The following is a 27519-nucleotide window of genomic DNA, read 5'->3' on the forward strand; positions in this document are numbered from 1 at the left end:
AAATGTAGCCAGCCAGTGTGGTCTATGACTGAGTCTATGTGACACAGCTCTGCTTCAAAGTAACTTATACTACCTAAGGCTATTAGTATGTATAGGATTCCATGTAGTGTGTGATGATGCATGGGGAGCATGGTAATTGGGTTTCTGCTGGGCTACAGGGTGCCTATTTGTTGTGCATTGATTTACCACAAATACTGTAGAAATACAAATCCTATGTGTATTTTTTAACTAATGCTTAGAAAGGTTGTGAAATTTCACTCCAGGGGTTTATTTTTATTGTTTCCCTCACATACTCAGTTTTTTTTGCTTACCTTTATTGGGTCATTATTGTTTATACACAAATAATTCTTGACAACTTCCATAGGCATCTTGTGTATACTGTGCACACTTGTGTATGTGAGAATGTTTGCCTGTGTTTGTGTGAGTTTTCCTGATATGGATATTTGCCAGAGCTGAGGATGGCCAGACCACAGCTTTGTGAGAATTTAATAGCTTTCATTTCACAGCCTGTTTGACCTTCTCCAAGCCTTTCATTAGGTATGCATTGCACCTGAAGTCTCACATGGCCGGATACAGCTGCAGCCCCTCTTTAGTATAATCTTTTTCTCAGCTCCTTTTAGCCCTGCAACCTGTGCCACATGGACACTCTGCTGATTTTGAGGGATACCAGTGAAATTTTGCTGTGTTTAAATACATATATCAAGGGCTATGTAGTGATTTGGATTGTTTAACTCTTTTATGGTGCATTGTATTCAGAAGGGAACTTTGTAGCTTGTAGCTTTAATATTCTTTTTGGTCATTGACCTGCTTTTTCAACTGTCTAGGAGAACAAACATACCTAACCCTCCCATGGCTATCAGGTTAAATTGAGCTGAGGTTACAAGGGCTTCTCTACCTCTATCTCTCTCTCTCTCTTTTGAGGGCTTTAGGCGGAGTAAAGGAAAGGTTTACAAGACAGTGGTGAAACCAGCTATGTTGTATGGTTTGGAGACAGTGGCACTGACAAAAAGACTGGAAGTGGCAGAACTGAAGATGTTGACGTTCTCCTTAGGAGGGACAAGGATGTATAGGATTAGGATTGAGGCCATCAGAGGTACAGCACAGGTTGAACGACTGGGAGATAAAGTTAGAGAGGCCAGACTGAGATGGTTTGGACATGCAGAGGATGGACAATGGGTATATTGGTAGAAGGATGCTAAAGATGCAGCTGCCAGGAAAAAGACAAAGAAGAAGACCCAAAAGGAGATATTTGGATGCAGTTAGAGAGGTCATGGAGGACACAGAAGACAGAGTTAGATGAAGGGGGATGACTTGCTGTGGCGACCCCTGAAAAGGGAACAGCTGAAAGAAAAAGAGGTATAAGAAGAAGAGAACAAATGTTACATTTGCAGGCTATAGAATTATTTGAGTATTTCAAACTCAAATATGAAATGAATTCTTGTCAGTTGTGTTACTGATTGGAATAGGCCTTGGACTTTTTTCAAAAATTCATCATTCATGGTTGATTTATGATATTTTTGCTCCCTGTGCATACACCACACCATAATATAATTTTTGTCAATATGAAGACTAAAAACTTATTGGTGGATATTTTGTAATGACATATTATTTACAGAACTGTATAGTTCAAAATTGCTGTGACAGACTCATCAGCAACAGTTGCCAAGGCTAGCAATCCTCTGCCATCTCTTCAGTCTCTCACCAATTATGCCACCATATCAAAGGCTGCGAGAAACAAGAGTGCAGATTAGTTTCCATTCAGAGCCGATCTAATCCTTTCAGCTCACTTTCTCACAGTGTGTCGTTGCCAGTCAAACAGTTCTGCATAACAGCAGCATTTACGAACCAAATGAAGATATGGTAGATGTCTAATTTTCTGCAAAAGGATAGCCATGATCAGGCTTTTTATGACTGTCATTTGCAATTTAAATTGCTTTGATTTATGAAGTTTTTTTTAAACATTTCACTATAAAATGTTTGCAGTGGGTGGGACTGTTGCATACCATTGGAAATCATACATTGAATTTATTTTTAGTCACAGTCTATATTGTTAGTAATTGAAAATGATTATGTAGTGCTGTTCTCTATTAATATCCCTCTCTTTAGTCTATTGAACGGTGTTCTTCATTATCGTCAACTTCTTCAATTGAACATCTACCTTAACTGAACAGCCAAATACATTTGCTTGCCTTTTTATAGAACAACTATTGTTCAAACAAACTGTTTATCTGTTATGGTGCATCTCAGTATGATTTCCTGCTGTCACTGAATAAAAGGAATTTCTATAGATTATGCTACACTGTGGATTCAAAAGATGACATAAAATAAAATAAAAATTGGAGAAAATGGTTAAGACTTCTTAAATGGCAAAACATCACACAGTAATCAACATCTTTGACTTAAATGAGAGTGTTAGCCTTTGTCTGGTGATGTTTTGTAAATCTCAGTTCAGGAGTATTCTTGGTGTAACCCACAACCCTACATTGTCTCCTTGCAGTTGTCACACTGAAACAAATGAGAAACCCAGCAGAGTTATGTCTTTGCTGTAAGTAGATATTGTAAAAAGATCAAGAGGCATTTCATTTCATTGCGGAGTCCCAGTCCATGCATCATTTGGAAGGTTTAACATTAGATCTGTTTTGTTTTTGTTTCTTTTTTAATTATCTTGTGCTGCAAAACTGTGGCCTTTTGACTCTGAGATGAAAGTTTCTGTGCCTGCAGGGAGAGCAGACTTACAGTAGATTTACAATTATTGTGCTGTATTTCAGAAGTAAGAGTTTATTTCAAACATATTGATACTAATGGTTAAAAGTTTAGTATTGGTATAGAGTCTTTCTTAACAGTTCTTTGTGTAAGTTGGTTTGTTTATAGAAAAAGATTAGCAAATTTTAGAAAATATGTTATTGCTTATTCAACCTTCTTCTTCGTGGCATTTGTAAAGAAGCCTATGTTCAGTTTTATCATTTTATTTAGGAGTATGGCTGCATAGATTTGCATAATTGAAACAAGCTAAATTGTTTCTCTCATGCTATTCACTGATACATCATTTCTTGTCTTCCTTTGTGTAAAACTGTCCATTTCAACTCCAATTTCTTTATGGCAGCCTTCCTGAATGACCCAGTCGGAAGCTTTGTGTCCTTAAGAGCTTGTGCTGTGAGCTTTAAGCTTAGTCACTCTGCAGACCCTAACATAAATTTTAAAAAAAATCTCCAGAACACATTAGTGGAACGGAAAATATCAAAACGCTTTGAAAAAACATTTTCTATAAACGATTGAAGTGTCTAAACAAAGATTTTCTGCATTAACTCTAGTCTGTATTGAAATATGTGAAACAAGTCACACTTTGGGGATTACAACAAAAGGTTACAGCTACAAAGGTCTTAGTAATAAAGCTCACAGAATTTAGGTTTTATTAAAAAAGGTTTCTTTCTTTTGTTCTCAAAAGCTTATAGTTATACAACTCGTGATAATAAGTTATTTAAATAATTTGTTACATTTATTGCAGTAGAAGGTAATTTGCTTTAGAATATAAACATAAAGCTCAGAAGTTGGTCTTATTCTTTGTAAAATAAAAGCCTAATAAGATGAGATATTGTTCCATGTTACAGAAGGAAGTGAAACATGGTAAAACTATACCACTACAAAATTGGCTTATAGCAACATAACTTATTGGCTAAAGCTATTGATATATTAGCAATAAATAACCCTGACTTGTAAGACAGTTTGGAATTGAGATAATTAAAAGTTACTACAGTGAAAACTTCCATTTTAAGCACAACAAAATGTTAGAAGCCACAACAATGTATAAAGTTACAAATGTAACTTCATAAAAGTGGGTTTGGAAGTCCAAAGGAAGTACTTTATGGTACACTGGTGTCACAGAATGCAGAATATCTTTATAAACATTAGCAGAAATCACTATCACCACATGCATCATTGGTCTGGAGATCTTTTTCTTCTCTAAATAATGTCATAGTTGTTTAATCTGGAATAATTTTGCAGAACAGCAAAACGTAGGGGAAGTAGGATGGAAATTCATGAGAGTTGAACGGTTTTTTGCTGAGACTGATGTACTTTGTTATAATTGACTTATAAGTTAGTTAGTTTTTATGAAAATGTTCATGTTCAATGCACATCTTAATAAACAAAAAAATCCTTGGTTTTATGCACAATACAAGCAATGAAATGATTTATTAATAGGTCCCAGACCAGCTCTTGTTGCACTCCTGCCTCTCCACTAACACTGCCTCATTAGGTCATGATGTCTTGTAGCTGTATTAAGATATATTATAAATATCTGCAAATGATAAAACTTGTAAGCAGCACATTTTGACAACGTAATTAAGACTCATAAACACTAAGTCCCATGCATGAAAACCCCCAATTGAACAAAAATTATATTTGCTGCAATATAGACATTAACAAGTCGTAGCGGGTTGTTTTGTTCTCTCTGCTCTGCCTAGTACACAGTTGTTTTCCTGCATCATCTGATCTTAGTTGTTTATGGTTGCAAGCATTTTGTGGAGATGAAGTTATAAACCTGACTCGTATACAGCTCAGCAAGGCCTGAGGACTATTTATCAGCTCTGAGCACATGCCCTGTAAATCAAAAGATTATCTGTCATGTTTGCCCTGTAACTCGTGTCAGGGTTTAAAACAAAAAATATAAATAAATAAACCACTGAACAAGTGTAAACTATAAAGTCACATTTGAAATATATTGTTCTGAACATGTTGTGAAGCAGTCTACAAGGAAATGCAGCACAAAAACACACACACATTTGAATTATGTAATGTCAACAAAGACTTTCAGATTACAAGTTAATAAATGAGGCCTTTTCCTTTAGGTCTATTTTCCTGCATTTCATGACTGCATGAAACACTTTTTACCTGGGTTATTAACTCAAGATTCTTCAAGAATTAATATACGTACTATGCATAAATGTGTGTGAGCAAAAGATAATTGATGTTAGAAACCTCTTACTAACTGATCATTTTTACCTTTTAGTGAATTAATAATTAAATCACACACACTGATAATTCTGGGAAAATAAATTCACACTAACAATTCAATGCAGCTACTAATTTTGATAGTCAGTTTTAAGATTTTCTTTCTAAAATGGACTTTATAGTGACACTGAAAGTACAAATGCATTTTTTTCAGTGAATGGAAACCTTTCACTTTTCTTTTTTTAACTTAAATACTCAGAATGAATTAACTTTCTAAACTGTTACATGATTTAATTGATGTTAGTGGATCTGAACATCTTTCTAACAGTGTCATTACCAACTATATGTAAGCAGCATACTTTAAAATACTTGTTGATATTCACAGAGTGATTCTCATTGTGTGTAATTACTGGAGGAAATGTGCATTTGTGGATTTTCTATGTGGCTTGTTTGCCTGGAGGCTTTTCATGTGATGTGGTCCCATTAAATCAGCACTAGAAAAGAAGGCACAGACATCAGTGATAGGAGTACAAAGGAACCTGAAGCGATTAAACCCCTACTCTAACCGGCTTAGTAGGAAAAGCTTCACATAGAGCCAACAATAGCTGTATTCCTTTAAATCTTGTCTTTTTCCTCTCTCTTTTCCACAGTCTATGCTACACTCATTCCTCCTTTTCCTGTTCTCTACCTCCCTCAAACAGATTATGTCTATTCTGTTTCTTTATGTCTGTCTTCTTTGCAGCATGTTAGGCCGCTTAACTTTACAATGCTTTTGTCTGGTCAAAACCCACCCTCCCTCTATTTTTCCAATTTAGGTAAAAAAAAAAGCCTCCTTTGCGAAAGGTTATTACTGTATCTCATATGTCAACCACCTTGAAAGTCTTTCCTTTCTCTCATTCTTTATGACCTCTTTTATTCCTTTCAGTCTTTTATTTTCTTTAAAGGGGTTCTGGGGCTCACTGTGAATTTGCCAGATTGTTAATTGCACTACACGTTTCTTTTCTAAATCAGTCTGGGATTAAACTTGAATAAGTTTATAAAGGGATTAGACATGAACAAGAATGTGGTGTTGCATGTGTGAAGAAGAAAGTTGAGTTTATACCAGCTGGTTTCTCACAAAGCAAACATATAAAAAGACAACTTATGAAAATCCTTCTATTATAATATTCCATGTGAAAACTTTCTGAAACAAATGTTTTCAGTGGGAATGAATAGAAGATATAAACGTTCTTCTGCAGAAAAACTCTGTAGTCTAACAGGGATAGAATTTGGGAACAAGAGACAGTAAATTCCTCCTAAAGCACAATGGCTCAGGCCCTCCTACTCTTCAAACCACTGTAACGAACTGGATTAGACCTCCCGGTCTGTGGTCTGATTTTAAGAGGGACAGTAATTTATCCCACCCCCCACCAACATCCACCTTTCCACCTGGATTTGGCATTGCCCATGAATGCCACTCATTAAGATGTCTGCACAAAGCCTGTGACTACCTCTTTCCCAATGGGCTGGCTCTACTTCCACATATAGAGCAGTCTTTGTTTTAAATGCAACTGCTCCCACCATTGTAGTGACTGGGCTTTCATTCTCCAACCATTGTGGCTGGTACGTTGCCAGAGAGAGGAAATATGATAAATGTTTCTAATGCCACCTGTTTGAGAACGCTGGGACATTCCTTGTTCCCCAGATGCCAACAGGTAGAAAAGACTAAGCCCTGATCAGGTTACTGTGTGCAAGCGGATGTGTGTATTTGTAAACCATGAATAACACCCCTTCTTTTTCTTCTTCTTCTTCTTCTTCCTCTTTCAGGTGCACCAGAAAGGAGAAATGTGAGCGGTCGACAGAACCCCGGCGCTTTGCTTCAGACATCAAGCAGTGTGTGCGTCTCAGTGTCCACCCGAACAACATATCAGTTTCCCAGTTTAGCGTCACGGTGAGTGGATACAAAAAAGTGCATCCATTATTACCACTGAAGGAGAAACCACTGACAAATGTCCCAGCACATAAATATGTATGCTTCATTTGTAAAACATAATGGACAAGCCTTTTCTTTTAAATATTTTAAATAAACACTACTAGGCATTAATTAACAGGTTTTGGTTGCACTTGAAAATAAAATACAGCAACTGAATATATTTGTTCCTTCAGTTAGAAAAACACATCTAGCAAGCAAACAGGCATTTGTTTCAGTGGTGCCACATTTCAGTAAATTGTGATGATAGCCGAATATGTTGCAAGTGAGAAAATCTTGGCTGGCAGATTGACAATATCACACACTCAAGCATAATTTGTAATACAATGTAATTAAGCTCTAAATACTATTGAGTAGATGTGTTAAATTTCTAGTCCTGCTTCATGTCATCTTAGCGCCTGCCAACACCCATCCTTCATTTCCTGACCTCACAACTTTTAGTCCTAACTCATGAAAATTCTCTCCAAACAAATGTCAACAATCATTAACAGCATGCAGTTCAGCTCAGCTATGTTTTTATGGGTCTTGGCAGCTAAATAAAAGCACTTTCACCCCGTGGACATTTTACTCTGAAACAGCTGCCAACATTGGAGGTTTTTTGTTGTTGTTTTTTGTTTTTTTACTGTGTATGTGTATTGATTAGTACACAAGGAGCTGTGACCCCTTGCAACAAATATATGTCTCTGCAGGAATTGTTAAAACACAAATTGTTTGACGGCTTTTAAACCAGCTTTGAAAAAAATATAAAAATGTCTAGGACCAAATTATATTTCTGCATATGTGAAATGATTTCTATTGTAATGTTTTCATTTCTGCATACTTTGGACAGCTTCGCAACAGCATATTCAGTGTTGTTGCATTTGAGTAAGATCATATTCCTGCTGTTTCTACCTGTTACCCTGCTTTAAGGTTTAATGCAAATTTTAATCTAAATGTATGACTCTAAAAGTTTGTAAGTAGCTTAAATTTGTAACACACTTGCTTTACCTGAATACATGGAGTTAATCTGTTTATTTCTAGGCTTTCTGTTTCTCTCTATTGAACTGCAATGTGTTAAAAGATTTTAAAAGTAAGACTAAACGTTGTGAATATCACTCAGACTTAAACCAGCAGCAATCATGTCACCTTTCATTTTCCATTCACTTGCATGATCTTTTGGGAATGGTTTTGAATTTTATAGACCAAAAATAGCTTTCATAATTTTCTCAAGCAAAGCCAGAATGACTCACTCCATCTGTGTTTCTCACAGGGCCAAACGTGAACTGCTGATTGTCAGTGATACAGCTCCACATCACCTAATGATATTCATGGGTGTTTGTGTGCGACGTTGCTGAGTGTTTAACCTTTCTGCACACACTTGCCATCCAGCTAAACACTGGGCAGAGGCCTCTACCAAACTGGCAGTGGCTACTGTTTGACCTTTATGTTAATAAATATTTATTTGGACAGATATAGCTGAGGAAAACTTCAGAAAAACAAGGACACATCACTCTTAAGGTCTGACCCATTCTAAACAAACAAACAAAAAGCTTTCAGCATAATTCTCTTTTTGGGCTCATTCCTTGATAATGTGTTTACTGCAAATGGTACAAAGGCTTTAAGAACAATAAAAAAAATTATCATCTGAAGCCTTTAAATTTATGGTATAGTGCTAAAGCTAAAGCTGAGTAAAACACACTGTAAGCAATAACAATTTTAGGATAACTGACTATGACTGGACAAAATTACTTTTCTCAAAAATACGAACAAATTTTTTTATGAACAAAAAAATTGTTAAAAATCTTGAGATCTTTTTCCACTTTCTCTTAAATTAATAAATAAATGAAAGCAAGAAGAAAGTGAGAATTAGAGTATGTTAGAGCGTCCACTGTCTTATGTGAGTTGTTGTGTAGATATTCACTCTGCTGCTTTCTTTTCATTAAACAGCAATATAAAAACAGTGCAGGTCAGCCCTTCTCTGCCGCTGAGGCAGCTTTTAGCGTCACATCAAAAGTATAATACTAGCTACAACTCAAATCAGTGTTTAGACCAATGCCTCTCTTCAGACAGTGTTTTCCATCAATATGTATATTTTGGTCTTGACCCTGCTCCACCTTTCTCCATAATCACCTCTTCTTTTATTCAAGGATGGTTTCCTTTCTCCCCTCTTACTCCACCTGAGGCAATTCTTCCCAGGATGCTGAAAGAGCTAACACAGCATTTTGAAATGAAGAAAAAAAATGCATTTCTTATTTTGTAGAGAGTTTACTGTTCTCTGACAGTCCAGTAGTTTGTTGGTTCTTTCCCACTGTCCTTAAATTTTCATTGTTTTATATGTTCACCTCAGTCCTTCTCCTTGTTCTTTTTTAAGTTCAAACAATCTTTCTTTTAGTAATCTATATTCATTTGGCTTTCTTCACCTTATTATCTCATCTATTCACTTTGAATTTTGTCCTTGTATTATTTATGTACTTTTTATTCCAGGTGTCTTTCTCTCTCTTTCTCAACATGGTGTAACTTTGCACTTCAAACTTCATCCCTAGTTTTTAGATTATTTTTTGTGTTAAATCTGTTAAATAAATATTTTTTCCCCATATGCAAAAATGATTCTTAAACCAGGTCTTCTTTCTTTTCCTTCATTTTCAACAGTTGGTGCTTGAAGCCCATAATGTCCCAGAACTTTCAGCAGGTGTCAACTGCACCTTTGAGGATCTGGCTGAGATGCATGGCCTGGTGGAGGGAAACCGGATCAAATGCTCCTCTCCTGCTAAAAAGGAAATGCCACGCATTATTGTGGACAAAGGTAAGAAGTCAAAAAACAACTAACTAGCATGAGGATGGTGTTTTTCCATACACGTCTCATTGTTTCAGCTTTTTCTTTGTATCCATAATGAACATTTAGACTACATAAAATATGTAAATTAGTATTTTTGTGCCAACAAAGTGACTCCCGAAGAGTTACAAACACCTTTCAGGTCCAATGTCAGGACGTCACTGGATTTTTTTTTTTTCCTAAGGCAAAACTTTCAGAAACTTTTACTGTTCTCCACTTGTCATCTTTTTTATATTTAAACGCATATTGCACAATATGCTGGTATTGTCAGATGCAATTATTTGACAGAAAATGGATGAAAAAGCAGCCAAAGTCCAAGAAAAATCTTTAAAGAGGTAAAATGAATCTGAGCTATATTTATCCAGATTATCTGCAGCTCTTTCAAGAATGACAAAAATGTCTGAATTTTTGAAAGCAAAGTATGAAGAAACTATGGGTGGTTTAAGCATTTATGCAGTACTGTAAAAACAATGAAACTGTTGTATACAATAAAATCTGCAGCATTGAGTACAAACATCCTAGTCTGTCACTAATGCGCACACAGTCATTTTGATGTTTTCTCTTGATAGTCCTGGGGCAATATGCTCTCTGTGAATTCCTATTTCCTCACTGTCATCAGCAGCTCAACAGGCCTTGGAGCAATGCCTCAGGACATGTTTAGTAGCTAAATGAGCATTAGTTATTAGTCTGCTGTGGAACTTATTTACCTTCCTCACAAGGGTGTGCTCCGGAGGGACTGATGGAATCCTGGTTGCCCACAGTGCTAAAAAGAAATCTGTCAAGTTACACAGACACCAACACTTAAAACAGTTTTGTCAGTATTCATTCATAAGAAAAAAGGGATGTTTTTCTCTCTATATCCCTCTTTCTTTTTTGCTCTCTCTCTCTGAAGTTGGCTAAGCTATTCTAATTCAACAAGTTCCATTTGACAATTCCTGTACACAGACCTTTAAGTCTTCTGCATCTGCATTGTAATTTCATGACAATTCTTCAATATTTAAAAAAAGAAAATCAAAAGTGATCTATTCCAGTACTCCTTGCTTGCCTTTTGAATCTAATGTCGAAACAATACCAGTATTTCAGTAAAGAACCGAAGTCAAGTCCAGTCTTTATTATAATGCTGCTGAGATGTCGGAGGTCTCAGCTGTACACATACATAGATATTTGTTTTCCTCTATTTATTTATTGAACCTGCAAAAATTGAGAAATTCCTCTCACATCTGCTGTTATGATCAAATGTACAACAAAAATGTACACTGCTGATGATACACAACTGATGAGAATAAGAAGTGTGCTTTGGGGACTTATAAATATTTGTTTGCAATGTCAACCACATATGAAGCTTGTATTGCTGTTGTCATGCAAACAGATGTGTAAATATGTAAATCAAACATAAACATATGAAGCTTTGCTGCCTTCACCTTCAGACATATATGGTTTTCCTGGTTTAGGCAAAGATATTATGTTTGAGGCTTTCATGTTCCATTTTTACCAGTACTCATTAGTCCAAGCTTGGTTTCAAGAGAGAAAGGGAGCAGATGGAGTGAGGAGAGAGGGAGGGATGGATAGTGTTAGCAGGCTTCAAGGTAACATTTAAGTGGCCTAATTAGGACAGATCCGTTGTCAGCAGTGCTTTACTCTGATTGATGAATGATTCCTTCTTTGTTAGAAAGATGGAGAGAGACACAGGGGAGAAGGAGTCACAGCGTAGAAAAGAGAGAAGAGACCTGTGAGCAAAGATAGTAGGAATGAGAGGGAGAGGTATAGAGATAGTGTATAAAAAGAGCAGGTAGATATGTGGATGTGCTGCTGAATTAAACATGAATTCCTTCATTAGAGTCAGACAAAAGGACACACCAAATACAGATGAGGCATGAGCTCATATGCACATACACTTATATAACACACACACTTGGTATTCCATGTTCTTCTCCTTTTACTTTGTCAAACATACTTTCAAAGTGATTTCAGTTGGAGATTTGTCCATCCCAAGGGAAATTTGTGTGCACCAACTTTGCTTCTTGCTGCATGAATAAGGAGATTTTACCCAGCGAAAGCCTTCTGAAATACTCTCCTTTAAAGATACTGTCTTTCAGAATGCAACAAGATGGTCACCTGTTGCTTCATCTTGTTTATTTTATTATTGGAAAATCTAAGGTTAAACACTGTCAAGAGAACTGAGCAAGTATTTTTGTGCGTTTGTGTGTGTTCAAAGCAAGATGTAAGCTTATGTACGAAGCTTTTATGATTTTTTTTTCTTTTTTTAGGAGGGGGTATGCTTGTAAGACCATCTGAGTTTTTATGACTTCTGCACATTTTGTTTTCATCTTTTCTTTTATGTGTATTGTTTTGTTGTGTGCAAACAAATAAATAAATAGAATTATGAACATATAGGGTGAAAATGTGTTCAAAACACTAACTGCTTAAGAATTTTCTTCATGAAAAATAAAACATTTTTGTCTGTTTGTGTAGCTAAGAATTCCTTTTGGCTGTTATCTATTTCTTTTAGGTGACCACCAGATTGTGCAGCTTTATCTTAAATCCAAGGAGACGGGCCTGGCATTTGCAAATACCAGTTTTGTTTTCTACAACTGCAGTGTGCACAAGTCGTAAGTTCAGTCTTCTAATAACGTTCAAGCATACTTCAGTCTCCCTTTATAGCATTGTTTGATTAACATTTTTATGTACCAATAAATAAATCCATGGTTGAAATGTTGGAACTCACCTCAAGATTCTTAAGATTTTGAAACTGTATTAGTTGCAGGAATATTGAATTTTGTTGTTTTAATTTTCTATAATTTGATAGTAATTACAAACTGTCTTGTTTTAGGTGTCTGTCATGTGTGAGTAGTCCCTACCAGTGCCACTGGTGTAAATACAGACACGACTGCACCCATGACCCTCGCACTTGTTCCTTCCAGGAGGGTCGAGTTAAGAAGCCCGAGGTGAGTCTCCAAAATACGAGTTTATCTGTTTTATTCTTCTTGTTCAGACAACAAATTATTTTGTAGTCCAGATTGGCAGTAACAGAGAGGCCACAGAACATGGCAGAACCTTTGGAAAATACTTTTTCTGACTTATTTTATAGCTATTGACAAGGATTCTGATTTTCTACTTGCAGATTTATATGCTGCCAAACTGCAACCCATAACCCGTACAACTTTGTGTGCTGTGAATCATCAAAGTTGTAACACGTGGTGAAATAAATGAGGAAAAATGTTTGCTTAAGTGAGACTAATGTCTATCTTTTGAGATTTCACATGCAAAAAGACTTGTGTTAAAAGGACTGAGGCACCTTTCAGCAGTAGTGCTTCCATCTGGCAAGAGTCTTTTGGCATGTCTCACTTTTGAGAGCACATCAAAGGGCAGTGGAAGCTAATGAAACTGAGTCATTTCCACATGCCCATCCCTATTCCCCACAACAGCTTACTCTTTGTGAATTATCAATAATATTGGCAGGCAGTCTTTTCCCGTCGAAGCTGAGCTCACTGTAATTAGGCTTCTTTGCTGCAGAGGACAAGCTGGATGGGGTACTTTCAGTGAGTGGCCTCCAACCCAGCCACTCCTCAACTTATGAAAAGATTTCACTCTGGTTTAGAGTCACTGCAGTAGCCTTCATAGAAAAGCAAAGAAGGTCAAGGAAGTTTGAGATCTGTGACTGTGATTTGGACCTGCAGTAAAGTAGTAGTAGTGCAGTTACAGTATTTGCAAGTCCACTATATGTTTTGGACATATAGAGGATATTTGTGTTTCAGTGGTTATCTGCAGTGTTTGCTTGCCTGTACTTTTCCAATTCCCAGTGGCTTTCAGAGGGAGGGTTTTACATGGAGTTAGTGGCCTGTTAATCCTAGCCTGAGGTGAGCCATGATGAAGATCACGAGTGCTCATGTCTGGGTTGGCAGACGCCGCTTGACGATCGGGGACAAGCTTAGCCAGATTGCTTCCTTTGATGAGCAGTCTGCTCTCAATTGTGTTATTCCACCCATTTTCCCCCCCAAGCTATTCAACCTGCACAGACAATATTATTTTCTTTTTCTGTCGTTTCCATTATCCTTTTGAACCGTCTGCTTAGTTAGGCCTCAAACACGAGTCTTTGCAGGTTTGTTTCCAATTAGCCCAGGCGCTGGTGGTCAATATTGACTCAAGTTAATAATGTGTGAATCCTCTCCTATTGTGTTGCACACTGAAAGAAAACCATAAATAAAGAAAAGGAGGATTTAAAAAGCAGGTGTTGTGCTGGCCTAATGAGTTTTAATTTGCTTTTAATTAACCCTTTAAATCCAGGGTGATGTATCTGCTGCCAGATTTTTGGATGTTGTTTTGAATTAATAGTTGAGACACACCCACATACAAGCTTAAGAACATGCACACACACACCATACAGAAAATCATTCCCAAATTTCACAAAAGACTGTTCAGGTTTGGTCAGTGAAATGAGATGACTTTTTCTGCTGATGATGAATTTTTGTGTACTATTACAATTAAGGGATTTCAGGCAGTGATCTCATTAATCCCTTAACTCTATGTTAACTCCCTACTGGTTGAGCTTGTTGTTAGTATGCATGTCATGATGAAGTTAAAGCTAGGACTGGGTGTTTTATTCATGCCAGCAAAGATATGGGCACAGGGATCAGATGGTTGCCTGTTGGCAGATTAACCAAGGCCATGTCTGTCTTTGCCTTCATACATATCAAGGACTTAGTAGCTCGCAAACAAAGACAATGGATTCAGCACTTTTTTTGGTACAGTGAAGAAAGAGACAGGAGTTACTTCTCACTGTAAGCCACAATGAGAAGTAACTGCTGGCTCTGTGGATCACATTTTTTATATTAATTGTTTCTTCTTGTTACCTGCTGGACAGTGTTTGTTTGCCTGCAAATCTAGCTTTTTTCAAACTGCATCTTCTATCCTTAACACACACATGGTCTCACCATGAGAAAGTGATGAAACTGGGTATACTTCCTGTTCTCCTTGTCTGATGGAAACCACAGGAGGATATTTCCCTTTCTTCTTCTGCTGTCTACAACTCAGCATGTTCATATCCTGAGCTACTGCCAAATCTTACACTAATATATTCAGCTGGTAGGGAGATACAAAACACAAAAATATTAATGTCACTCACCCCAGTTCATTCTGCACATCCTTACCTCTTTGCATTATGTACTTCTTTTCTGTGCTGTGGTGATCAATGTTGTGGAGTTTATTTACCAGGAACTTATTGATCAAGTAATCAGGATAATTTTATTAAAGAAGCTAAATGCCAACAGTAATAGCCATTAGCTGCCGTTATTAGGCAGGAATGGTAGAGAGAAGTGCTTTGTTTTGATTCATAGACAAATTTCATATGCTGGTGCAGACTGCAGACAAATCATTAATATAATTGCACACATGAAATGGGTACCTAAAGAAACTAATAAGCAAATCAAAGTTTAAATAAATTCACTATAAGGTGGCAGAAAAAGCTTGCATAAAAACACTAATAACTTATGAGCATTCAGATAAGCCTAAAAATGTTAAGTTTTAGATTAGATTGTCAAAAGTCATAAATTAGCATTCAAAGAGGCAAGACTAATTTTTCTGCTTTCATCCATTTCATCCATTGGTCTTGCACTGTCTTTTGCTGCCAAGATTCTTAGTAAACACTAATATTTTCTTTGACTTTATGTTAGCCTCCTTTAGATTATCTGGAATAACTTTTGTTTACTACTGGGCTGATCATAAGTCTGCAGTGATGTGACAGTTAACAGACAATATTTGCATTTTTAGTTTTTTTTTCTTTATAACCAAAATAAATTGTTTTACAAAGTTGTAAAATTTGGGAGTTTTTAATAAGGGTACAGGTTGGTGCAGGACATACCGGTCAAGTGTAAAGTTATTTGGAAAAAATTAGGCTGAGGAATGAGTGGTGGGAGTGGGGGTTGGCGAGGTAGTTGCAGAGAGGTGGAGCAGGTGAACAGAAAGCAGAAAAGGGTTTTTGCCCAAGGCTCTGTTGGATATGATAAAACGGAGACTGGGAATCTTTTGGTAACCACAGGGTGTTTGAGTATGTGTATAAAAACTTAAGATCCTCTTCATCTTCACACCTTACACTGCTATAATTATGGGCCTTTTTTCCTCGTTCTTGCCATTGCCCTCCTTCCCTCCTTAGCTTCAAACTATGCCAAGGGCTTTTACATTCACAGCTCCCATTCTGCTTCCTACTCTGTCACTTTCCCTTTCTCCACCCTTCACACCTCCCACCAGCCTCTAATTATCAGATCTAAGTAGGTCCCCAAGAAGAAAAGAAGTCAGGAAAGAGTAGGAAGAAGAATCCGTGAAGAGGGTTGACAAGAAAAATGAGAAGGGTCAGCGAGCTGCATATATGTAATGAACCAAACCGGCTACATTTGAGAATGTATAAATGAGGAGAAAAACAAGGAGCCGGGAACAAGAAAGAAGGATAATTATCCTGAAAAAGAGAGGCGCCAACTTTTTCAAAGTCAGGGATTATGCTGTGGTTATGATGAGTCATGCTATTCACAGGTACTTTTCTCCTTCTAGCCCTTCAGTACAAGTCCTTGATTACAGCCCTGTCACTGACAGTCACAGCTTCACTCACTACATGCGCAGTTTAAGTAGGCTTCCTTTATATCAAAAATGCAATCTGTGGTTCTTGTACAGTAAAGATTGAAGATTATAAAGATTAAGGCAGGAGTTGGCAAACGTTTTAGCTTTTGACCCCCTGGTCAAAAGACAATATCAAAGACTTTCAACCCCATATTGTAAGTTGAACCACACAAACATTGCTAAAAAAGTAAATAAATAATGGCAAATGAAAACACAAAAAGATTAAACTCATTATTCTGTTTTCCCCATTTATGATTGTTGTTGTTATTTGTGTAACAATTATAATGAAAATATTCTTGTAGGAACTTTTATTTAATTTGATTTAATTTCTAAAAATAATCTCAGGACCCCCACTTTGAGGTTTTGTGATCCAAAGTGGGGTCCCAACCCCACATTTGGGAACCACAGAATTAAGGCTTAACCAGTGACAAAAAAAATGCTTCCTTTATCTTTACCTGTAAGTAGTCAAATCTGTCCTGGTTTTGAGAACCATCAAAATAAAGCATTTAAACAGTTCTCAGATGAGAAGCGAACATCTTCAACTACAGAATATAAGTCTAATTGTTTTTGTTTTTAACCCTTTTTTTGGATTGGTTAGAAGTTTGTGGGCGTGTTTAGTTGTGGAAAAGCACTCACACAGTAATGTTGTCATTTCGCTTCAAATACTCTGCTGCCAGAAACCGGTTGTTGGTTGTAGTCCGAGCAAGCTATATGGACAGTTTTGAATAGCATTTGGCCGAGTTAGTTCGAAAATATGTACATCTGTACAACTCTTCCAGGAAAATGTATAAAGACTGTCAAACGGCAATAAATTTGTGGAAGAAGATGGTGCAGACATTGTGCTTGGAGGAGTCCATCTGCTAAAAAGTGTGGGGCTCTCTTCATGACCAATTTGTGAAGGCCAAACAGAGGATGCAGGGATGGACTGGCAACACCGATGGGAAGAAACCATGCGTGACAGAGCTTGATGAGTCCTGCAGCGGGAGGGGTTTTCCCAGGAGTTCTGCTCCATGTGTCTTGTGGACTATGAAAGGTGTTTGCAAAAACGAGCGTCTTGCAACCACGTGACCACAAACCAACTTCTTGACTTCTTATTGAGTATGACAGAGCCTAAAGACTTCTGCACCTGTCCACAAGTATTTTGGTCCAGTCCTCGTTAGCAAGCTGCTCCAGCTGTTTCAGGTTTTAAGAGTGACTTCTCCAGACTGCATGTTTCAGCTCCTTCCACAGATCCAGTAGGATTTAGATCAGGACTCAGAATGCCACTTCTGAATGGTCTGTTGTTTAGTTCTTAGCCATTTTTAGTGTTTTTAGCTGTGGGTCGATATCCTCTTGGAGATGTGACCTGCGACTGGAACCAAGCTTTTTGACACTGGGAAGCCCATTTCACTCCAGGATGCCTTGATAGTCTTAAGATTTGATTGTATCCTGCACAGATTCAAGACACCCTGTGCTAGATGCAGCAAAGCAGCCCCAGAACATAACCAAGCATCCTCCTTTTTTGGGTCTGTGAACACAGAGCCGACAGGACTCGTTGCCAAAAAGCTCCTGGTTTGTCTCATCTGTTGGATAGACATTCTCCCAAAACCTTTGTAGCTTGGCAAAATGCATTTTGGCAAATTTGGTGTCTTTCACAGTTGTCTTCCATCAAGGCCACTTTGGCTGAAAGAGACTGATACAGATGAACCTTGACCTTAAAGTTACTATTTGAGTTATCCATCTCTTCAATTTGTCATCAATTTCCCTCCTGGGACGACATCCAGGGAGGTTGGCTACAGTCCTGTGATCCTTAAACTTCTGAATAATCTGTGCAGCTGTAGTCACAGGAATGTCAAGCTGCTTGGAGATGATCTTATAGCCTTTATCTTTAAGATGGTGGTCAATAATTTTCTTCCAAAGCTCCTGAGAGAACTCTGTCCTTGGCTTTCCGTGCTCTTTGTTCAGTTTGGTACACTCCATAATACAGGTGACTGCTTTTCACAATTTAAATAGGCAGACTGACTCAGAACAAGATGAAGCCACCTGTGATGCTGATTACAGGACACACCTTAGTTTAACACATTAATTTTAGGCTTAACATTCTTTTTGTCAAGGACACTTTCAGTATTTTTCTTATTATTATTCTGGTGAAAAAGTATTCAGAAGCAATGACTGATTTTCATTTGTTGATTTTTTGTTAAAAAAAAAATGGATTTTGGTATTTTTGTCAGCTTTAAGTTATTTCAGTGACTTTAACTTGTTTATTTTCTTGAAGAAAAGGGGACAAACAATGAAGTTCTTTTAACATGTTTATACCTCATGTATAAAATGTTGTTTTGTTTTTATTTGTTTTGTTTTTTTTGTTTTGTTTTTATTTAAAGATTCTCATTAGTCCCTACCATAGTAGAGTCTATTCTTCCTGACTTCCATACCACAAACATTATGAGAAAATAATATACCGATATAAAAAACAAACAGAAATACAAATTGACAACTATAACAATTTCAACAAAATTTAGAAAACAAACACTGACAATCCACACTATGCATATAAAACCAACACATCCAGTCAATCAAATGTTATTTCCTTATCTAATATAGATTTTTTAGGATTCTTTTGTTCTAGTATGATACATATTGTTTTTTGAGAGTGTTAGTTCTAGGCATAGGTAGTATAAAGGTAACAGATGTTCGTCTCATATTAAGGTTACCCCAATTTATGCCATTGTCAGTGTTGATCAGTCTTGAAGATTTTACTCAGTTGCTGTGTTGAGTCTTACTCCAGTGCTTTCTATGCCTTCATTTTCACAAACCAGATCAGATTTATTGTCCCCATTGTTCAAGTGTATTAACTGGAAGAGACATGATTAAAAATGGATTGCATCTCTCTTTGCTCTTCTACTCATTTTTATTCTCCAAATATGACCCTTCATTCTTAGGAAAATGAGATTTGGAAGAGCAAACATGCACACACGCACCACCACCTTTCTCTCCTCCACCACTGAACTCACTCCCTCTGTGTGTCATTTATCTATAATGACTTTGTGAATAGTGTCACAGAGCGCTCCCCTCTCTCTCTCTCACCACGTGATTAAGTCACTCACTAGTCAGTCACTCACTCAGCTTCCCCAATCAAGTGGCTTTTAATGAACTTCAAACAAGTGTTATCACACAGTTCGACGTGCGCTATGCTTCAACCCTCCTCGCTCTCTTCTCCTCAGCTATATCCGTGAGGGGGCTCCTCTTATCTGCTCTCTTTCTTTTCACCCTCACTCCTCTTCTCTCTTTGACATACTAAAGCTTCCCCTGTCACATATTCTTAATGGTGTTTTGCCTCTTTCAGTTACTCTGTTCTTTTGTTGTTCCTCTCTTTCATTTCGCCTGTTTTGCTGTCTCGTCCTATCTACTTCTCTGGTAAAAAACATGAAACACTTTGCAAAGTGCTCAGAGAAGCACTGTTCTCTGTTTACTGTCTTTAGCCTGCTTTGTCACCATCTTCACCTTTAACTTCTGTCTGTCAGTCTGTTTCCCACTGTATTTTATTTTATTTGTCCTCTCTGGTCACTTCTCTTACTGTCCTTTTATCATCTTCTCACCATCTTTTCATCCGTTCTCCTACCTCTCCTCCTCATCTTTCAGCCAAATTATCTGTGCTCTATATTTAAGCACTACTTACATCCAAACTGATTGGCTGTTAAATTTAGGTCTCTTATTGATTTGTGGCTCACTCTCTCTTTGTCATTCAATTTTATTTGCTTCTATTCTACTTAGAAAACAACCTTTTTTGGATTCATCTGAAACACATTTTTTTTAAATTGTAAATTTCACTCATTCAAAACTTTTTGTTTATATACCCTATAATTGGAAAAGGACAATGCCCTTTAATATACAAATAATAACTCAGATTATTTCAATACAAGTGTCTTGTTCATTGTGTAATTGATTGTCCCCTTCTAAAGATAATGACAGTGGAGTACCTACTGAACTGGCCCTTCACTCACTGAATGTGAACAGGTACTGAGACTGTCTAAGAGATCCATCTTATCCCAACAGGAAACATCACAAATGAAGCACTGACTAAAAACAGTACACAGTTAAGTGGTTATCACATTAAAATCAATTGTTTCTGAAGTACTGTAGGCTTGCCTGCCACTGTACCTGATGAGGTAAATTATGTGTGTATTGTCTTCTGTGAATTGATGGTGTGTCTGTCAGCTTTTAATTATTTTTGTCATGCTGGAAGCAGTAACTTGTACTCTCAAAATGCTTTTTTTTTTAAATTGTTTTATTAGTTTTTGTCATAACATTTATACACTGGACAGCCTTAGTCTTGAGTAACCATAAAGAAGAGCTTTGTCTAAATATGTTTAATTTAATGGAATATGTTTGTAATTGGTCAAAGAATAATGTTTTCAGCTCACACAACGGTAGTTCTACATTACCACTCCAATCTGAAATTGCTTTTCTGTGAATCCAATGTTTTTTCCTGAAACATTTAGCCATTATTTTTCTGCAATATCGTAGTGAGTTTTATTGTTTTACTGTGTAGTTTGAGGGACTATAAAACTAAGAAACTAAAAACACTGAGGTGCAGAATAATTTAATTTTAATTGTATATAAATTATGCATCAGTAAAGTGACTCACCTTTTGTTTTTATATTCCAGGGCTGTCCCCAGTTGTTGCCTGCAGAGAGGATACTGGTGCCAGTCAACGTAGTGAAGCCCATCACTCTGCGAGCTAAGAACCTCCCCCAGCCCCAGTCTGGACAGAGAGGGTATGAATGTCTCCTAACCATCCAAGGAAATGAGCATCGAGTTCCTGCCCTGCGCTTTAACAGCTCCTCAGTGCAGTGTCAAAACACATCGGTAAGAAGACTGAACGTGTGTTTGAAAGTATCAGCTTTTTTGATGCATGATCATCACTCATCTCTAAACAGCCTCCTTCAATTTCTGTAAACTGTTCAACAAAAGCTATTGCTAAATATTTTCAAATTCTCCTACATATACAGTCACATTCAAACACACTAACAACTAAGGAAGTTTAATTCTTGCAGGTAGAAAAGGAAAAGATAAGTCTGACTTGCACAGTCATCCCTCCAATATGATCCATCCACTGACTGAATAATGTGTTGACAGCAAGCATGAAAAGCCTTTATGCTGGTCTTGATGCTAATTGTCTGTTGATACAATAACATCCCATCTTCCTGTCTATCCTCATCACTCTGAGTGTGAGTGTGTAAGTGTCTACATGTTGAGATGTCTGTGGGATTTGTGTGTGTAATCACAGTGCATTGCAAATATTGTACTTTGATTGAGCTGTGAAGGAGGGAAACTGTAATTTAGCAGAAAATTATGATTCTAGCACCAACCCTTCATGCTGCTAGTGTTACTGAACCAAATTGAAAATAATCTTGACTTTTAATGCTCTCTGATGTCTACAATGTGTGTGTTTTGCTTAATGGGGTATTCACTGTGTACATAGTCACCTGTTGATAAGGTGCTATTGTTATCATATAAGTATTGGGATGCTAGAAGCATTTGAACGTGTAAATAATAGACAATTTAAAGACACTCTCTCATATTCTCTGCCCTGTATCTTCCCTTCTATGGTTGCCATGGTTATAGTATTTCTATGATGGGATGGAGATGAGCAGTCTTCCCGTGGAGCTGACCGCCATCTGGAACGGAGATTTCAGCATTGATAACCCCGCCCACAACAAAGGTGAGCATTCAAACAGACACAAGCATTTGTGCATTCATGTTCACTGACACAAGTTGATTAATTCGTTCACTTACACATTTAATTCACGTAGACTCTTGAAAACTCACTTAAACATACACAGTAAAGCTGCTGCCTCCCCATTGTTGCCCTTGGAACCTGTCTCCATGGCAACAGGGGGGCGGTGTGCTGAGGTGAAGCATTCATTCCCTGATGTTGCCATGAAGAGTGGTTAACTTTAACACATCCTTGTTTTCCTTCTTTTTGTTGGCCTCTCCTTCCATCTGGCTGTCTGACACATCATTGTTCCAAGTCTTTAAGTGACTTTCTCTTTCAATCTCTCAAATATGATTTTATTCCACAAAGTCTTTTATTTTCTATGTCAGCATTGCACTGAGAGTTTGGCAATCAATCTGTGTCTGTCATCACTAGCTGTTCCCTTTGTTTTTGCCATACTAGCATGGATTTCCTAATGGCAGTATTGACAAAGCATATGACCATGTAAAATGTTCTGATTGTTATTCAGAAATAGCCATTAGAAATGACATCTAAATCAAAATGATCAATCTGTACAAGAAAAGCAAATTTATTATCCCCACCTGGATTTACAAAAAAATAAGTGCACAATCAATTGTATTTCTTTGCTTACAAAAAAATTAATTAATGTCCTCATGATGTCTGTATTCTCTACAGAGGTTTTTATTTTAAGAATTCAGCATTGAGCTGCTGCACTTGTTCTGTTTGGCCAGTGGCGAGCCACCACTGTAAGTGATTCATGCTGTAACAGGAAAGCATCAGCATGCTGGGGGTTGTAGTTCTCTGACAGAACCAGAATATTTTTATCAAAGGCAGGGGAGTCATGCTTGCAATTTTTTGTTCAAGTGTGTATTATATGCTAAAACGACACAGTGCTGTAAGGCAAAGTTTGTCAACTGTTTGTGGTTGTGTGCATGTGTCTGAGTCAAACACTGTCTACAAAACATATCCTTGAGCATAAGTGCTGAATCAAAGAAGCAACAAAAGTTACACAGAAGGAAGGAGAAGCTTGAAATAGAGAACACTCTTCAAACCCCCTCCTACCTTTGTTTGCCTGCGGGGGAGGCATCTCCCAGGGCATTTTTTGATGGGCACTTCACACGCGCATCTAATGGCAATTAAAAAGAAAATGGCTGGTCTGTTGCCATGGAGATGATATGTTAAATGTGTGGTGGGTGACGAGAGACAGGAGGCAGCATTGTAGAAAACTAAGTGAAACAGGGAGGAGGGAACAGAAGTGGATGGAGATGATGATGATAAATGAAGGAATAAGATTTTTGTAAGAGGTTATTTTAAGTGTTTAGGTGTCATGTTTTAGTGGAATTTGTTCAAAATAAATTTACCTGTGTTTGTAATTCTGTCATTATTTTTCTCCTGTTCTGTCATTACAATCTTTTGTACTCATCTTCTTTCTCTCTTTTCTTTTTTCCACACAGTCCATCTTTACAAGTGTGATGCCCAGCGTGGAAACTGTGGTTTGTGTCTGAAAGCAGACCCACTGTTTGGGTGCGGTTGGTGCAAAGGAGAGAAACGCTGCACCCTCAAGCAACACTGCCCCCTCCCCGAGTGGCTAGAGCACAATGGTATCAACAGCAAATGCCCCCATCCTTCAATCACACAGGTGAGAGACACAAACACATTAATAGATACAAGCATTCATGTATCCATATATCCCTGCATTTAGTACATCTTTGATACATTAGCACTTAGATGGACTGAGCAATGCTAGTATTAATGGAAATAGTTTCTTCTCTCTCAAAGCCAATTTATTCACACCTTAAATATAGTGCACTGGTGAAACATACTTATCTCTGAGACAGTGTGGAAGCTGATCATTTCAACATTAAAGCAGAAGCTATGAGTCATCACTGGCTTTCAGTCCAACAGTTATTTTTCCACTGCTGTAAGATATGTCTTTAAAAGGTTCCATTATTGATATACTAATAATGATGTGCATCAAGTAAAACAGTCAATTTATCAGAAACCTTTCTTTTTCTTTAAATGTGGACTTGCACACATGCATACAATCTGGATGTGGGAAAAAATCACTCTAACACTTGCAGGTTATCAATCAACTGCACAGATGTTCACAAAAAACCCACTTAACCCTACATGCTCCTGAAAGCACCACGTGGGGTAAATGGACTTGACCTGTGCAAGACATATAAAAAGGCCATGTGATTTGGGTCAGTGAGATGAAGGATACAAGGACCCAAAGGAAAGATGAATGAAAAGCTGCCTTGATGACAGGATAGGTAGAGTTTACATAGAAGAAAGGGGGTGATGGATGGCTAGAGTGAGCCAGAATGGAATCACATGAGGCTGAGGGACTTGGAGAAGGCCACTCTTTATCCTGATTTGTCTTTTTCGGTGACAAATATAAAGGTTCATTCTGGTTCTTTTTCCTCTGACAAATAAAATCAGGAGAACGTGGTGAATGACTAGATTTGAAAAAAAGAATATTATATATGAAAAACAGAAGAGGAATTTGCTGTTGCTTAGGAAAGTGAGGGGGATTCAAATGAATAGGTTCTCTTATCCATATATATAGGTCTGTTAAACTTTTATTGAAAGCGGCATTATAAACTACTCTGAAAAATCTTGATGTATTAGTCCAAAAATGTATTAGTGTTAGATATTTTAAGAGTATAATGATACGTTCAGATATTTCATTATTAATGAAATATCGGAACGGTTTAGTTTAAAAAAGGGGGTATTTTATCTGCTTTGTCTGCAATTTACTAAGGAAAAAAAATCATATTTGTGAGGGGCAAATGTATGTGATTTCTGTTTTCCAAAAACCTGGCTTGTCTGGGTGATCTGCAACAAACTGTGGACAGGTAACAATTTTCTACTAGTAGATTTTCCTTTGCAGCCCTGCCACATCATTGCTGTTCAGTGTTTTTTCTCATGGTGGACTCATTGCCAATAACCTATTGAGAGCCTTTTGTATTGTATTGAAAGTTGTATTGGCCTTTTTGTTTATCTTAAAATCTTTCCCCATCTTGCATGTTTTTTGATGTTTTTGTTGAGAGTAACACTGGATATCTGTTTGTTGTCATCATCTTAAACAGTTGTTTTAATAACCTTTCTATCCTTATGAGATTCAGCTTTTGTTTTTAGGCCTTCATGGTCATTCTAAAATACACTTTTATCGTTGTTTTAAAGATCAGACTTTGATGCATATCTGTTCTTTAAATAAAACGGGAAACTCACAAACACCAGTTGTTTCTCCCGTGTTGAAAATGCATAATTTTAAGTTCATGTACAAGTTTACTGCGCATATATTGGGATTCACATACCAATCACAGAAAAATAATAAATCATTTTTCTCAATAGATCAATGGGCCAATGAGTAAAAATTGTAATTTTGTTCAAATAAGTAGTTTATCTCTTTCCAAGAGTTTGTCATATTTATGCAACAATCCCATTAATCAGCGTAACTGAAAATGTGTCTTCATTTAGTCTTTTGGGTCCTCTGCTCTCTCATTACAAAACAAAAAGATTTAGGAAAAAGCAAATTAACTCTTAAGGGAAGTGAAGAAAAGAAACTAATACTTTGTCTGTCCCTTCTTCCTCCTAATAAAGAGTATAGGTCAGTCAGTTACACTTTATCATTCTTCTCTGTAGTGTTTGTCCTCACTCAGACTGGTGGATTTATTCTGGAAGATGGGACTGTATTTCTCCTTTCATCCCCGAGGCTGCAGTCGGGACATATTGCAGCCTTCTCACGTCCCCCATAAAAACTGTCAGTGGTGAGGAGTGAGGACTTTCCCAAGACAACCCAGGCTCTAATGCATTCTAATACACTTCATTATAATGACATCTCCCATCAACAGTATGAGAGAGTGACTCGCATAGCAAGATGAAAAGAGAAAGAGAGAAGTGATTAAGTGTTTGCCTCTACAAAACCGTCAATTATCTTGTCAAAGTCACAAATCTAATCAATGCCTCATTTTCTCTTTTTATTCATTCCTCACTCGTTCTTTTTTACTTTCTCCTCCTTCAGTATTTCTCTTAAGTCATACCTCCTTTTCAAATATATTTTGTAACAAATTGTGAGCTACAAGGCATTGTGTGTAATATTTTTAATTGGATGCATTGCAGCATTTTTTCCCAAAAGGCTTTTTTTTTCATTAGGATATCAGCAGGGAGTCGTATTAATCATAGACATTGAACCATTTGATAACAATATCTCCCACTTGGCAGTCTCAAGACTTGTGTTGAACATGACTTGGCTTGAGCTCTCGACTCCTTTATTAGACTAGTAATATTCTTTCAAGCTAAGCTCTTTCAGTTTATTTTATTCCCAGTAATCAAATTTGCCTGTACCTGTCATGCAAAAACAACAGGGGGTCACGCTGCCATCTATATACAGAGATGAGAAACAGTGAAAGCTGCCATTACACCTGCCTGAAGCGTGGAGGGTGTCTATTTGGCAAAATACAGATAGAGACAGTCTCTAATGTGTCAATTTGTAATATCCATCCATTTGGTAGCCCTGATGATGTTTACACACACACTTACTGGGCTAAAAGTAGTTTTGTGTAAAAACTCTTGATGGATGTTGCAGCCACCTTGTCTGCAATGAGAGGTGATGCAACCCACAAAACGTAGAGAGGCATCAAATTCATAACATACAACAAGGGCAGTGACCAGTAGGTCAGCCATGACCCCACTCTTCCGGACTCCCTAAACAGTTTCTTTGCACGCTTTGTTACACGTGGCCACGGAGAGACAGTACATCTCACCCAGCTGGAGGGGCAGCAGCCACCTTTCACCCTGCAGCTACACAAGGTGAGCTCCACCCTGAAGAGGATCAACACCAACAAAGCTGGTCGGGTCGGACCCTAAAGCTATGCGCTGACCAGCTGGCAGTAGTTGACATATTCAACCTGTTCCTGCAGCTTGCTTCAGCTCCCATGTGCCTCAAGTCCTCCATCATTTTGCCTGTGACAAAGAAATCAGCTGTTACCTGCCTCATTGATTACTGTTCTGTTGCTCTAACCCCAATCATGAAGTGCTTTAAGAGGATGGTCCTAAAGCACATAAAGGACGCCATCCCTGCTGGTCTGGACACCCATTAGTTCGCCTACAGGGAGAACCGATCAACAGAAGATGCTGTCTCAATTGCACTCCATGTGACCCTGTCCTGTCTGAAGCATCCGAAGAGTTATGTTAGGATGTTCTTCTTTGACTTCAGCTCAGCTTTTAATACGGTCATTCCAGACAAGCTAGCACTAAAGCTCCATAACCTGGGGCTGCATGCATCACTGTGTGTCTGGATCAAGGACTTCCTCACCAATAGGCCTCAAGTGGTGAGAATTGAGAGCCTTACATCATCACCACTGCTCCTGAACACAGGCACACCACAGGACTATGTGCTCAGCCTAGTGCTCTTCACACTGTTTACACATGAATGCTCCACCAACCACTCCACAAACACAG

General features: G+C 37.6%; 1 protein-coding gene across 2 annotated transcripts in view; it reads left to right on the forward strand.

Moving 5' to 3' along the window:
• Positions 1-27519, forward strand: part of plxna4 (plexin A4) — a 216438-nt gene that overhangs the window by 148492 nt on the left and 40427 nt on the right. For both annotated transcript variants that reach the window (XM_025005636.2, XM_017414840.3), the window contains exons 6-12: positions 6757-6880; positions 9548-9701; positions 12241-12340; positions 12562-12676; positions 20982-21182; positions 21942-22038; positions 23508-23692. In XM_025005636.2, the coding sequence (XP_024861404.1) occupies positions 6757-6880; positions 9548-9701; positions 12241-12340; positions 12562-12676; positions 20982-21182; positions 21942-22038; positions 23508-23692 (976 nt within the window). The remainder of the gene's footprint in view (positions 1-6756; positions 6881-9547; positions 9702-12240; positions 12341-12561; positions 12677-20981; positions 21183-21941; positions 22039-23507; positions 23693-27519) is intronic.

This window comes from Kryptolebias marmoratus, linkage group LG18, assembly GCF_001649575.2.
Source record: "Kryptolebias marmoratus isolate JLee-2015 linkage group LG18, ASM164957v2, whole genome shotgun sequence".
Lineage (NCBI taxonomy): Eukaryota > Metazoa > Chordata > Actinopteri > Cyprinodontiformes > Rivulidae > Kryptolebias > Kryptolebias marmoratus.